Here is a 13,626-nt window from a genome sequence, read left to right as displayed (position 1 = left end):
GAGTAATGTAATGTAATGTAATGTATATTTTAATGGGATCATTCTGGAGGATGTGTTAGGAACAGGGGAAGGCAAGGATAGAAACAAGAGACCACTAGGAGGCTTTTGTAATAATTCAGGGAAAAATGATGGCAGCTTGAAAGACAGAAGTGGTAGTGGAAGTGATGAGAGATAGGTGAATTCTTGATATGCACAAAAAGGAGGGCCAAGAGAATTTGTTTAAATAGGACATGGGATGTGAGAGAAAGAAAGGAGTCAAGGCTAACTTCAAGGATCTGAACTAAGCTACTGATAGGACAGAGATGTTATTTTCAGGTAGAGTCTCAGAATGAACAAGTTTTGGGGGTAAGACTGTGAGTCTGGTTTTTGGAATAGTTAACTGAGGTGTTCATATACATTCAGGTTGATAGGCAGCCTAACATGGCCCCAACAGTCCTGGCCTCCTGGTATTCACACCCTTGTGTAATCCCTCCCCTTGACTGTGGACTGAACTTAGTGACTCATTTCTTAAAAATAACTTTTTATTTTGAAATAATTATAAACTCACAGCAGTTAAAAAGACATATAGGAAGGTCCTATGCACCCTCTATTTGACCTCTCCCCATGGCTGACATCCTGCATAATTGCAATACAATATCTAAATCAGGAAACTGTGACACAATACACGGAGCTATTCAGACTTCACTAGCCTTACATGTACTTGTGTGTGTCTATGTATGCAGATCTATATAATGCTATCACATGTCGACCGATGAAACCACCACCACAATGAAGATAAAGAGCTGTTTCATCACCACAAGGATCCACTGTGCCATCCCTTTGTAGCCACAACCCCATTGTCCTGGTGTAATTATTAATCACGTACCTTTTGTTCTTAAAAAGTCTTAGTTTAAATATAAATATTTATGTGGTCATCCAACCTATAAGCATACTGGCTTGAAATTGACTGCTTTTCTCTTAATTCAGAATCTATATGGGCCTGAATTCAGATCATATCATATATATATATTGTTTAAAAAATGAGTAAAACTATAACACTACAAATTTTAAAAATCACACTTTCTAGTTTAAATGGCTTTGAATGATATTCAGTCTCCTCATTTTGAAAAAATAAAATGGTTGACAAAGACCACATAGTCTGTTTGTGGCAGAGCAAGGACAAGAAAAGAGGCGTCTGGCACTTACACTAATGTTCTTTCTACCACCATACCATATGGAACACGAATGAGTGTCATAGATTGCCCACACATTTTATCAACTGTAACACACTCTCTCTCTCTCATTATCATACAAATTGGGAGCCAATACTCAGAGAAGCTACCCAACTTTCTCAATGCTCCACAGTTAGTAAATGTTAGGAAGTTCAACATTTTAAAATTAAAAATCTAATACTAGAGTTATATACCAGAAAAACAATCCAAAACCATACCCTAATGACATAAGGAGGGTGGTATCATCTGGGCATATCAAAGACAGTATATTAATATGGCTGACATAGGATAAAGACTAGTAATTAATTCATCTTGACACAGAATTTCATCATAAGACAGTACACTATTATTTACTATCAAGTGCAATGAATAGTGCTTGCTATTTACTCAGTCTCTTAAACGAGAGTCTCTTATCCAGCAGTAAACTCTAAACAGCAAAGGGCAAAATGAATAAACAAAAATCTCTTTCATCAATATTTTTAAGCCAATAGTAAAAAATGAGAAATTCTGGTACTGCACTGTTCAATTCATGAGCAAAGAAACTTTAGTACAAAATAGAGATCCTTCTACAGAGCTTTAGTTGGACACAGTTAGTGATTATGAAGACAATATTAAACCAGAATAATTCCATGTCCTCTATTTCTTGAACTTTGTAGATATCAATAAATTTGCTGACTCCAACTAGGATAGATTAAAACTGATTTTGGACTTAAAAAATTACTGTTTGATTTGAGTTCAACAATATGCTAAATTCCAAGAGAATAGCAACATGAAAAAGTTATGATCCCTTATGTTCAAGAAGTTTTTGATATAGAGAAGATGGCATGTTAAGCAATCAACTAATATTAGAGATAGAAACAAAACAAAGTCATAACAGAATATCATAAGAAATGAAAGAACACAACACATTTAGGAAACTAAGTAGTGGGGGATGGTTGGGGTTTAAGAAGACTATATCCCCCCACCTAAAAAAAAAAAAGAAAAGAAAAGAAAGAAAGAAAAGAAAAAGCAGGCCAAAACTACTGTGCTACCTGTGTGGAGTCCTAAACTCCATATTTAGGGGGTTTGGATTATATTCCAAAGACAATAGAATGCAACTGAAGTTTTCGATTTATCTAATCATTATTGTACTGTTGCTCTTGACAGTTATTTTCTCTCTACATATTTGAGGAATTAGCCTCCTTGTTGCTTTCAGTGTATTTAAGATATTATTCCATTATTACCATTGGGAAGTCAGTGAGTCTAATTGTTGTGCCTCTGTAAATATGTTTTTTCTAACAGTTGTTTTTAAGAGCTTTTCTTCAACTTTGGTGTCCTGCAGTTTCTTCTAATTTATCATACTTGGAATTTATTTGGTATTACTAGATCTTAGGTTTGTGTCATTTGACAACCCTAGAAGATTTCCAGTCATTATTTCTTTGTATCTGTTTTCCCTTTCCCCATTTCCCATATTATCTCCTCTCAAACACCAAATAGACTTATTTTAGATCTTTTCACTCTATCTTTGTGCCTTTTAACATCTCTTGTATTTTTCATTTCTTTGTCTTTCTGGCTTCCATTTCCATACTTGCTTTATATCTATCTTCCAGTTCACTAACAGTGTCTTAAACTCTGTGTAATCTGCTGTTTACTCTATTTGCTGTTTAACTTTAATATTTAAAAAAAATTTCTCTTAAGTTCCATCTATTTTTTCCCAAGTCTACTTGATAATTTTTAGTCATTTTCTTTGCTCTTACTTTCTAGCATCTCTTTTTTAAGACATTAATTAAGCACATGTCATGTTCTGGGGTCCAAAATAGAATATCTGAACTATTTGTTGAAGTGTATGATTCTGCTGCCTTATGATTTTACATACACTAGAAGTGCATTTTTCTCATGCACTTTTTTGATAGCTCAAGGTGTTTGAAACTTTATCTCTTGGAGTTATTAGAGGCCTATTGTGAAGGTAATTTGCTTGGTCTGTTGTTCATGGGTCCCTCCAGCTTAGAATCACCTCAGATTAAATCCTCAGCTTTTAGAAGCACAGACAGCAAGAATTCAGGTAACCGGTGTGGTTCTAAACCTGCCTGAAAGCGGGCTGCGGGTGATGAATTTTCAGAGACTTTCCCCCCAACTTCACACTCAAGAAAGCCAAGTTCCCTCGCCTGTATTTTGTACGAAGGGCTTGACCCTTGTTCACCTAAACACTAATGCTGCAGCCACCTAGGATATCAGCTTCAGGAGAAGATCTCCCACTACATTGTGGCTTAAACAGGCTCTGGGCTCTGTCTCCTATCTGTCTTACCCTTGTAGCCATTAAAATGGAAGCTGAAATTCACCAACATTTGACAAATGTACTTGGGGTGGAAGATGGCTTCATGCAAGCACTTATTTCCCATGGTTTTTTGTTTTTGTTTTTCCTATTTCCACTTTGTTTTAGGCCTTTTCAGATTCCTTATCTTCCTTCCTATTATTAAAATACAGCCATCCTTTTCTCTTGTTTTTATCAGGACAGTTATTCAGGACATCTCTATTTTCTTACACTGCTGAAATTGTAAGACCAAAGGTTTTTTGGTAGAAAACTGTCACCTGCATTTTAGAATGATAGCTAATGGAAGTGTAACAATGGATTAGAAAGGTGAGAAACTGAGGAGAAAAAGATTACTTGGGAGGGTACTATTATCATCTAGGTCATGAACTTGAGACAGAGTAGAGGCATGATAATACAAATGAGAGAAAAAGAGGAAAGAAATCACTGTTGCAGAACTGACACAACTGGATGCTCAATTGTGCTCCAGTAGGTGAGAGGTTGAAAGGACACGAAGATTATGTCAGGTCTATTAGCCTACATGTCTAGGACTGTGGCAGTATCATTAATTACAGACGTTAACTGATCAATTTGGAAGTAATGATAGAAAACTATTAAGAATGATTTAGAATATAGGGCATTCTGTCAGCAGAAAAACAAGTGAGGGTATAGGTGTTTAATGTTCTCAAAGTGGCTCACTGGCTGAAGGGCTCAATGATGTTTAAGGTCAGCTTCTCTTGGCGTTTGCTTCATAGGTACAAAACTGCTGCTGCAGTTCCAGACAGCAAGTAAGTGTTCAAGGTAATAAGGAGGGAAGGACTGGTGTCTGCTGCATTTGTCATTACGTCAGGAAAAAAAACTTTCCCAGAGACACTCCACCCATCCCTGCTATAGACGTCCTCTTATGTCTCACTGGCAAAAAGAAGGGCTCAAAAAGTACTTAACTTTTCCTGCTTCTATAAAGTTGTAAAGACAAACAAAGGAGAACATAACTGAGAATAAATGTTAAGTTATACAGTCAATATTATTTGACTCAGGTCCTGAATTCTTCGAAATTGAAGAGAGGGTTTAGGAAGTCAAATTAGGGATCTGGTTTCAAATTTGTTGGGGTTAAGGACAGTAAGATATCCCAATGGAAGGGCAGACAAAGCATTCTTTACAACATAAATGATAGATGATGTCGTACGAATGGATAAAATGAGAAGAGAGAAGTCTACAATAAATAAAATATCAAATGCTGGCAAGAATATGGAGTAACAGAAACAGTCATTCATTACTAGCGGGAATGCAAAATGGTACATCCACTTTGGAAGACAGTTTGGCATTTCTTACAAAACTAAACAGACTCCTGGCATAAGATCCAGCAATTGTAGTTCTTGGTAATGACCCAAATGAGTTGAAAAACTTATGTCCACACAGAAACCTGCACATGGATGCTTATAGCAGCTTCATTTATAATTGCCAAAATTTGGAAGCAACCAAGATGTCCTTCAGTAGGTGGGTGAACAAATATACTGTGGTACATTCAGACAATGGAATATTATTCAATACTAAAAAGAAATGAGTTATAAAGACATCAAAAGACATTGATCAACTTTAAATGCATATCATTAAATGAAAGAAGCCAATCTGAAAAGACTACATACCATATGATTCCAACTACATGACATTCTACTAAATGAAAAGACAAAACTATGGACACAGTAAAAAGGTTAATGGCTGGCAGGCGTTGCAAGGGAAGGAGGAATAAATAGGTAAAACAGAGGATTTTTAGAGTGAAACTCTTCTGTATGATAGTACAATGGCAGATACTTGTCATTTATATTTCTCAAAATCCAAATGTACAACACTAAGATCGAACCCCAATGTGAACTGTGGACTTTCGGTTACTCTGATGTAGGTTCATGGATTGTAACAAATGAATCACTCTTGTGCTGGATGCTGAGGGCAGGTGAATGTATGGAGCACGGGATATGAGGGAACTCTGTACTTTCCACTCAATTTTGCTATGAACCTAAAGCTGCTCTAAAATAATAGTTTGGAGTTTTCTTAGAAAGAAGAAAAAGGGGCTAATCACATAAGCTAGGGGAACATTCTTTAGGAATAGATATAAAAAGAGGCACCAGCTAAAGAATAACAATCAAAGAAAAGGAAAATGATGACATAGAAACAAAAAAGTACAGGAAAGTATTTCATGAGGTCAGGGGCAAGATCTAAATGTGTTCCAGTTAGGCTGACTGGCATATTGACAGGATATGGAATGATAATTTTCACAGATTTAACCATTAGAGGTCACTTATAATTTAAGAAAGAATGTCTTTCAATGGAATTACAGTGGAGAAGTTCAATTGTAAGAAGTTAAAAATGTGTGACAAGGAAAGTAAATAAAGAAAATGAAAGAGGAAAAAAAGGCAGTTTATATGAAATTTCTTATTAAGTCTAATGCCTGCATATTTATGGCTAATCTAAATTTTTAAAAAACCATTAAATGTTCAAAATTGTAGTCTTCAAGAAACAAATTACTTAACGTGGATAAATTTTATTTTAAATGAGAGTATCTTTTTAATTTAAGTAACTCTCAGGGTATAGATTAGTCAGTATAAATTTAGCCCATCATCCTATATGTATCCATATGTTCTATTTATTAGGGAAAATTGCAAATATAAAAGGAGGGAAATAGTGTCAAGTTAGCAAATTTAGTTAGTATATATTCCATGCTACTTCAAAAATAATACATATAAATGATCACCAAAAGTCAAATTTTATGCTCTACCATAAAAAATAATTTAGAATGAAGGGGAAGAGTATAGCTCAAGTGGCAGAGCGCATGCTCAGAGCCCGGGGTTCAATCCCCAGTACCTCCTCCAAGTGGATAGCAACCAAGAAACCTAATTACTTCCCCCTCATAAAACAAACAATACAAGCCCAAAATGTGTGCTTTCATTTGGCCCACAAATCTGTCTCATCCTTTAACCAATGCTTACATTAAAAATCTTAGATTTCATTGAAAGATCAATACTGCTGCTGTTAACAGTGGGTTGTGTATATCTTGGAAAAAAAAAAAGAATTTTCTGGTTATTAGAATAAGCAAAGGCATTATTATTCAAATAGCATTAGATTATTAAAAAGTATATCCCTGTGTGATAATTGTGTATTCAGCATAGTCATCACTTTGGAAAGGTCTATGTAATGTATGACCATTAACTTTTTTAAAAGATTTTTTCCAAATCTATCCCTAGGACTATTTCCTTTAGAAATTACAGCATAATACAATGAAATAAAACATAAATCTTTCAGCTGTCACCCTATTCAAATTTATTTATTTACTCTATTAATTATATTAACGCTAGTAAGATTCATGTTAAAATACTAGAAATATTTTTGGCAGACTGTAAGCTCCTAGAGATAGTGACTTGTAAAATTCTTCCTAAAGCTCATTTAGATACTAAATATTAACATCAGTTAACAAATAAAAAATTGATACTTGTAAATGGATTGTAAAAGATAAGCTACTGCTCAGAAAGGAGATAGTTTGTTCACCAGATAGCTTGGTAATAAACTTCTTATTCATAACTTATATGGCAACTTAAGGACAAGAAATGCAATAGTAAAAGCACAAAATAAATAATAAAGTCCCTGAAAGATAAGAATAATTTTTAATAAATGATTATAAATTCCTTGGGGGTAAGCACCTTGAGGGTAGGGACCACTATTATGTCACAGGCACTATGCCAGGAACTGGGGCAAAGATAATAAAAGGGAATGGAAAGTATCTTAAGAAAAAAAAGATAATTAGTAGAATTGAAATAATGTCCTTTTTCATGATTACTGGATCTATATATCAAAATAAGACAGAACTTATTATGAAATGTACACTTCACTTGTTTCAAGTTCCAGTAGAATATATTTTCTTTCTTTCTTTCTTTCTTTTTTTGTTATAAGTAACATTTTAAGTACTCTTTCAAGTCCCATATATAGTCACTATCTTTCAAGGAGTATCAGTTCTATAGGTTACTAATATTATAAGTTATTTAGAAAATTACTGTATTTCATATTGATGCAAAGAAAAAGCTCATTATTTAATTTGTTTTCTCTCAGTGTGGCCACTTTTTTATTAACTACAAAAAGTAGCAATATATTTTGGAAGCAGAAACAGAATGAACATGAACCAAAAGTTATTAATATACTACTACTTGAAATTCAGAAAATATGTTGTTTTCATGTACACATACACGAAATAAAATAATACCATAACAGAAGGGTGCTGTATCTGTGTTTAAAGAAGGGGTTGTTGGCAAACACCACAGCTCACTTCTGCTGAAATGTACACAACTGATATATGCTAGCACAGAAAGCTGGCACCAAGGGCTTACAACCTTAATTTGCCTGCAAGAAGGAATGGAGATTTACCTTCAGAGCACGTTCTTGATTGTTTTCAGCAGTCAGATGTCTCATGTTGTTTGCTGAAGTCTGGTTCTGCTCTTTCAGATGATGAAGCTCCTGCTCTAGCCGTTTGCACTGCCACAGGGGAAGAATCCCATTAAGTAAAGGAGTTCTAGCATTTTTTTCACAGAGCCACATGAATGAATGTAAATAATACCACTGTATTCTCTAAAAGACAAGGTAGCCTCTGCAAGAAGAACAGTAAGCCAAAAATGATGTTAAATATGAGCAAAATAATACTGTTTTTACTACTCTGGCAAATCCAATTGCAATTTTCAGTTTGACTTTTATTAATCTAAGTACTAACATAAATGAGAAAAATACTTCTTTTTTAAAAAAATTAAGATCAAACTACATTTAAAATTATTTTTTTTATTAAGCAATTGGTTTTCATTATGTATCTGCTGGCTGAATAAAAGCATACTTCTAAAAATCACAATCGGTTCTAAATAAACCACAATATGATATTCTGTGATAAATTTTTTAATTAATTTTTTAAAATTAAAATTATCATAAAATGTATGTATGTGAGATTTTCCAGATTTTCGAAGCAGTTGAGTAGAGAAAAAAGTAATAGCCACAGAGTGCTATAAGACTTGGAAACAACTAAGGAAATAAGTGTTTTTTTAGTTTCTGTTTTGTTAAACCTCACTTTTAAGTAAAATAAGTGACAACAAACATGTGGAATGACATTTTGAGCTACCAGTAATATATGAAAATATAAATAAAAAAGAAATGATAAATAAAAGCATAAATGGGCTAGCAGAAGTATCTATGTTGAAAAAAAATTGAAATATGCCATTTGAATATAAGATCTTAATATGAATATATAAAACATTGTACACAATAATTGTACATGTGGCTGCATATCAACCACATGAAGATAAGGGTGATTTGCAAAAGAATAAAGTAATAAACCCATTGTTCAGGAAAAATTAAACATCATTCCTTAATTCATCTATTGTTAAATAAGGATATTTAAGTAACAACCAGTAAGTACACATATTGATTCAAGATCTAGACAAAATTAGTTCTAGATTACTTGACAAATGGTTAGTTTTCATAATGAATTAAAGATCATTATTATGATACAATCAAGAGGCAGTCATATCCAAGTTGGCATTCCTTACTACTCTAATGTTGATTTCTGCCAATGACCTCTGTATTATTCTGCAGCCTGTATCAGTATTTCCCAACCTTGAGTAATGTACAAATTCTTTTACAAGAAAAAGACTTGCCAAACTCCTGATATTAACTTAAATTATATAATGATGTTTGTGTACCTATGACATTTTTAAAAATTACATGAGTGAAACCTTTGTGAGATGGCATCATTTGGATTTCATTGAAGGACAAATGATTTACATATTAAACTCTATTTGTCCCCGTTTAGCTTGTAACAATTAAAATATTTGGTCACAAATGCAATAAAAATATAAATGTGTTTGGTGAAGACAAAAATCATGGGGCATGAAAATGAGTAAGACATATACGTAAGCATCACAATCTAGTAGAAATATTCTCTACCAGAATCATCCTCTACATTTTCAATTAATTTTAATACAAATGATTAAGTATTAAAATGGAATGACTAAATATGACCTACAAAGTCACAAAGATGAGATAGGTAATTTTGGCTATAGAGGTAAAAATGTTTCATGGAGAAGATACCATCCAAGCTGGGCTAATTTTTCGTACATGATTTTACAAGCTGAAAGAGGAAAAAGAAGAATACAGGAGAAAAGGATTGAAGGTAGAAACATCAGGGGTCTATCTAGAGAAAGTGAAATTGGTCACAAGCTGTCTGACCATCTATTTTTGAGTCCCCAAGTAAATTAGAAATGATCCAAGGATAGAAACTTGTTTCTTTCTTTTTTTAATCACTTAAAAATTGAAGTATATAGTCCGTTTACAACTTGTTTCTTTCTACATAATACACACACAAAAATTCATTCACTCTTGCTCAAGGAATAAATGTTGAGTTTATTTTCATTTCTTCATGGGGTCTAAATTAACACTGACCTGAGAATCAAGCTGTGGTGAGCCAAAAATAACTCTGAATTGAATAAAACCATATGTAAATACTCTTGTCAAATACATGCTTGTGATTTATATTTAACTACATTTAAGATTTCTTTGGATTTATTCAGTCCTATATTATTTCTTCATTTAATGTTATACTTGGAAAGCCTAATGTATTCCCCAAATTGCATATTTATATATAATTTCTTGTAATTTGTATTGGTTTTTTTAACCATACTCTTTAATTTTGGAATTTATTTTGAACCAATGAGATACAACTGTTTTTTCATTATCAAGTGCTACACTGTATTTACTTTCATTTTATGATTTCATATATTTATAAAGTAGATAAAAATCCTACCCATTAATTTACATCTCAAATTTTCTTGACATTGTCACCAATTTAGTCTTTATACATGTTTATTTGTAAATTTTAAAATTCAATTGTCATTTAAAACATACTGAATGAGACAGGAAATAATATAACAGAAACTACCGTACGGATCACTAATATTTACCAAATGAAAAGAAATTTGCTATAACTCAGATTTTTAAAATATAAAATATTAAAACTTTATAACAAATTTCTTCTTCTCTGATCTCACTGCCATTGTTTTCTTCCTCAATGAACCCCTATTTTGAAGTGTATTTTCATTCAACCAATATTTATTAAGCACTTACTCTGTACTAGGCGTAATTATAAATGGTGGGAGATACAGCATTTAACAAAATAGTTAAAAATCCCAGCCTCCATGGAACTCATATTCTAGTTGGGAAAAGAGATAATAAAATAAATAAATGAAATACACAGTTATGATAGGTGAAAATGTTATGAAGAAAAAGATTAGAAATATAGGGATTGTAAAAAGAGTAGGTTAGGAACTCTTTTGTAACTTTAAATAGGAGAAATTTTAAACTGAGAAAAAGATACCTGAATAAAGACACTAAGAAGATAAAGCAGTAAGTCTTTAGATCTTTGGAAGGAGTGGTTCAAGCAGAAGGAAAAACTGCAAAGGCTCTGAGGGAGGAGCTTGTCTGGCATTTTTTAATATTAACAGGAAGAAGAGTGTAGCAGAAATGAAGTAAGCATTGAAGATGAGATCAGAAGAGCCCTGAGATCTTTATGTATCAGATTATTATATATCAGATTTTATATATCAGACTTTATATATCAGATTATTGGTATGTTTCTAAGTGAGACTGACCTATATTCTTCCTTTTTTGGGCTATCCTTCCAGTTGCTATCAAGGCTGGATTAACCTCAAAAAACAGAGTGTTCTCATTTTATTTTTGGAAACAGTTTATATAAAATTCTCTGTTTTTGTAAGAATTTGTAGAAGTCCTCATCTTAGCTTTCCTCCTGAGTTCATTACCTATTTTCAGAGATACAGCATTTAAAAGATCTTTTAGTGAGATAGTCTGCCTGAAAATGTGATCCTTTTGTTCTTATACTCTTTACTAGATATAACTGTTATAAAAGTTTTATCTTCAGCACTTTGAAGATACTATTCCATCGCAGTCTGGACCTACTGTTGCTGATGTGAAGCCACTTGTCTAATAATCATTCTTTTGTAGGTTTGTCTTTTCTCAATAGTTGCTTTAAAATCTTCTATAGTTTACCTTTGGAGTTCTTCAATTCTACAGTATATCAAGGGGTAGATTTATTTCAACCTTCTAGATATTTTCCGTGCTTCTCAAACCTGGAAAATTCACAGCTATTATATCTTGAAATGTTACCTAGTTCCCATTTTGAAACTCTTATTAGTCATATATTGGATCTATTCATTTTTTTATATATCTTGTAATCTGTTTTGTATTTTCAATTTCTATGTGTGTGAATTCTGAGCATCTGTCATTAGTAAACTGAGATTCCTGATTCTACCATCAGCTGTATCTACACCCTTCCTCTGTTCACCTACCTTTTAATTTCAACAGCTACAGTTTTCACTTCTAGATGTTTCCTTGTATTTTTCAACTCTGTCCATATTTTTATAGTGCTCTTTTTTATATGTCTTAATGATTTCTGTTTCAAAACATATTTTACAGTCTTTCATATATTCTTATTATCTCAAATTGTTGATGGCCTTTTTAAACTGTGTCTCACAGTGGAGTGTTTTCTTATGTGGTATGTAGAAAGGTGGAGAATCCTTTTTTGGTATAAGTTTTGTATTAACCTGTGTGTGGAAGAATTACCAGACTGGTTTTGCTTTTGCTTCTGTGGGGTGACCCAAAGTTTTTATCCATCTAGGACAGATTTTTATGTTAATGTCTTAGTTTGTGGATTCTCACCATGATTATTTCATTTAGTGTCAAGCTCTTCTATTTCTCAAGATAATATTTCTCCCTTTGCTCAGTTATGCCCAAAGACAAAATTCCTTACCCCTTTCCTGAACCAGGGAGTTGTCTATTTTTTCCTAGATTCCCTTACACTAAAGAGGTGATCTTTCTGTGGTTCTGGATATACACGCAAGGGTCTCCACTCCGTTCATACCTCAAATGGTCCTATCATCAGTCCCTGTAAGGGCAATAAAATTCAAGTTCCTAGCCTATGGGAGCTAGATCTGGTCTTACACCCTTAGTTAATTTGTATGTTTGTAATTCTCCAGGTTTCTTTTTTTTTTTTTTTTTGATTTCTTCTTATTTTTTTAATCCTCATAGATTTTCTCTTCCTTTCACTCTTTCTGAAAAGAGGGGGAGTGGGAGAAAGGTACTCAAAGGCTAACTTTTATATGAAATTGTGTAACCAAAGAGATAAATATAGCTTAATGAAGTTATTTTTGTGCTAAGGACATTTATCCACATTGCATACTCAGGCTCAGTCTCCAAGGCCGTGCAGTACAAGAGGGAAAGAACATAAGGTCCAGGGACCACTCAATGTGGCAAAGTGTCCCAAAGTGCCACACTTCCAAATGTTTAATGAACCTACCTAATTTAATGAATGAAAAGAAAAAAGACAAATGCTAGGGAAGAAGTGTGCCTGTAAATCAAATAATATATAATTTCTTCTATGATTTTAGACAGCTTCATTTTGAATTGACACAATTAATAACACAGTATCTTCCCTGTTCATATTCTGTCAAACACTAATGTTCTTAAAAATTCTAATGCATGAATTAAGACCTAGGAGTTTTTCTTTAAATATCTTTTATACTTTAAAATTTTTAAATATTCAAATTAAATGTAAGTAAATGCTATCTGTATATTGTTACACTATTCTTGAGAACTAAGATTCTCACCATGAGAAAAAGACACAGATGAAAAATAAGTTACCTAAAAAAACCCTTTAGTTAAAATTTTGAATTGGAAGTATCAGTATGGAGATACAAAGTTTTATTTTAAAAAAGTCTGTGTGTTTGTGTATTTCCTAGTTTTGCCCACTGAAAAAGGCTAGAAGCAAAAACAGACTCAGTGGCAATGAATACCCCTCATGTCCAGACTGTGGGTTCCAAGTAGCATTTCTTACTAAAAATAAAGGACTCCCTGGATATATGGCTGACTCCCAAGTCTAGGACAAGAAATGTACAATCTGATCCAAGAACATATATTTCTGACAGAAGTTTTATACTAACTACCAAAACTGAAGAAATACCAAAGACACTCAGAAAGGACTCATGAACCAAATTGAAAAACTCCTCTACAACCTAAAGATAAGACAATTTGAGC

General features: G+C 33.0%; 1 protein-coding gene across 4 annotated transcripts in view; it reads right to left on the bottom strand.

Annotated features, from left to right (window-relative positions):
• Nucleotides 1-13,626, bottom strand: part of MIPOL1 (mirror-image polydactyly 1) — a 251,386-nt gene that overhangs the window by 123,724 nt on the left and 114,036 nt on the right. For all 4 annotated transcript variants that reach the window (XM_031453612.2, XM_031453615.2, XM_031453613.2 and 1 more), the window contains one exon: nt 7,909-8,016. In XM_031453612.2, the coding sequence (XP_031309472.1) occupies nt 7,909-8,016 (108 nt within the window). The remainder of the gene's footprint in view (nt 1-7,908; nt 8,017-13,626) is intronic.

Source organism: Camelus dromedarius, chromosome 5, assembly GCF_036321535.1.
Source record: "Camelus dromedarius isolate mCamDro1 chromosome 5, mCamDro1.pat, whole genome shotgun sequence".
Taxonomy (NCBI): Eukaryota; Metazoa; Chordata; class Mammalia; order Artiodactyla; family Camelidae; genus Camelus; species Camelus dromedarius.
The sequence above is the reverse complement of the archived record's forward strand: the minus strand, read 5'-3'. Positions and strand labels throughout refer to the sequence as shown.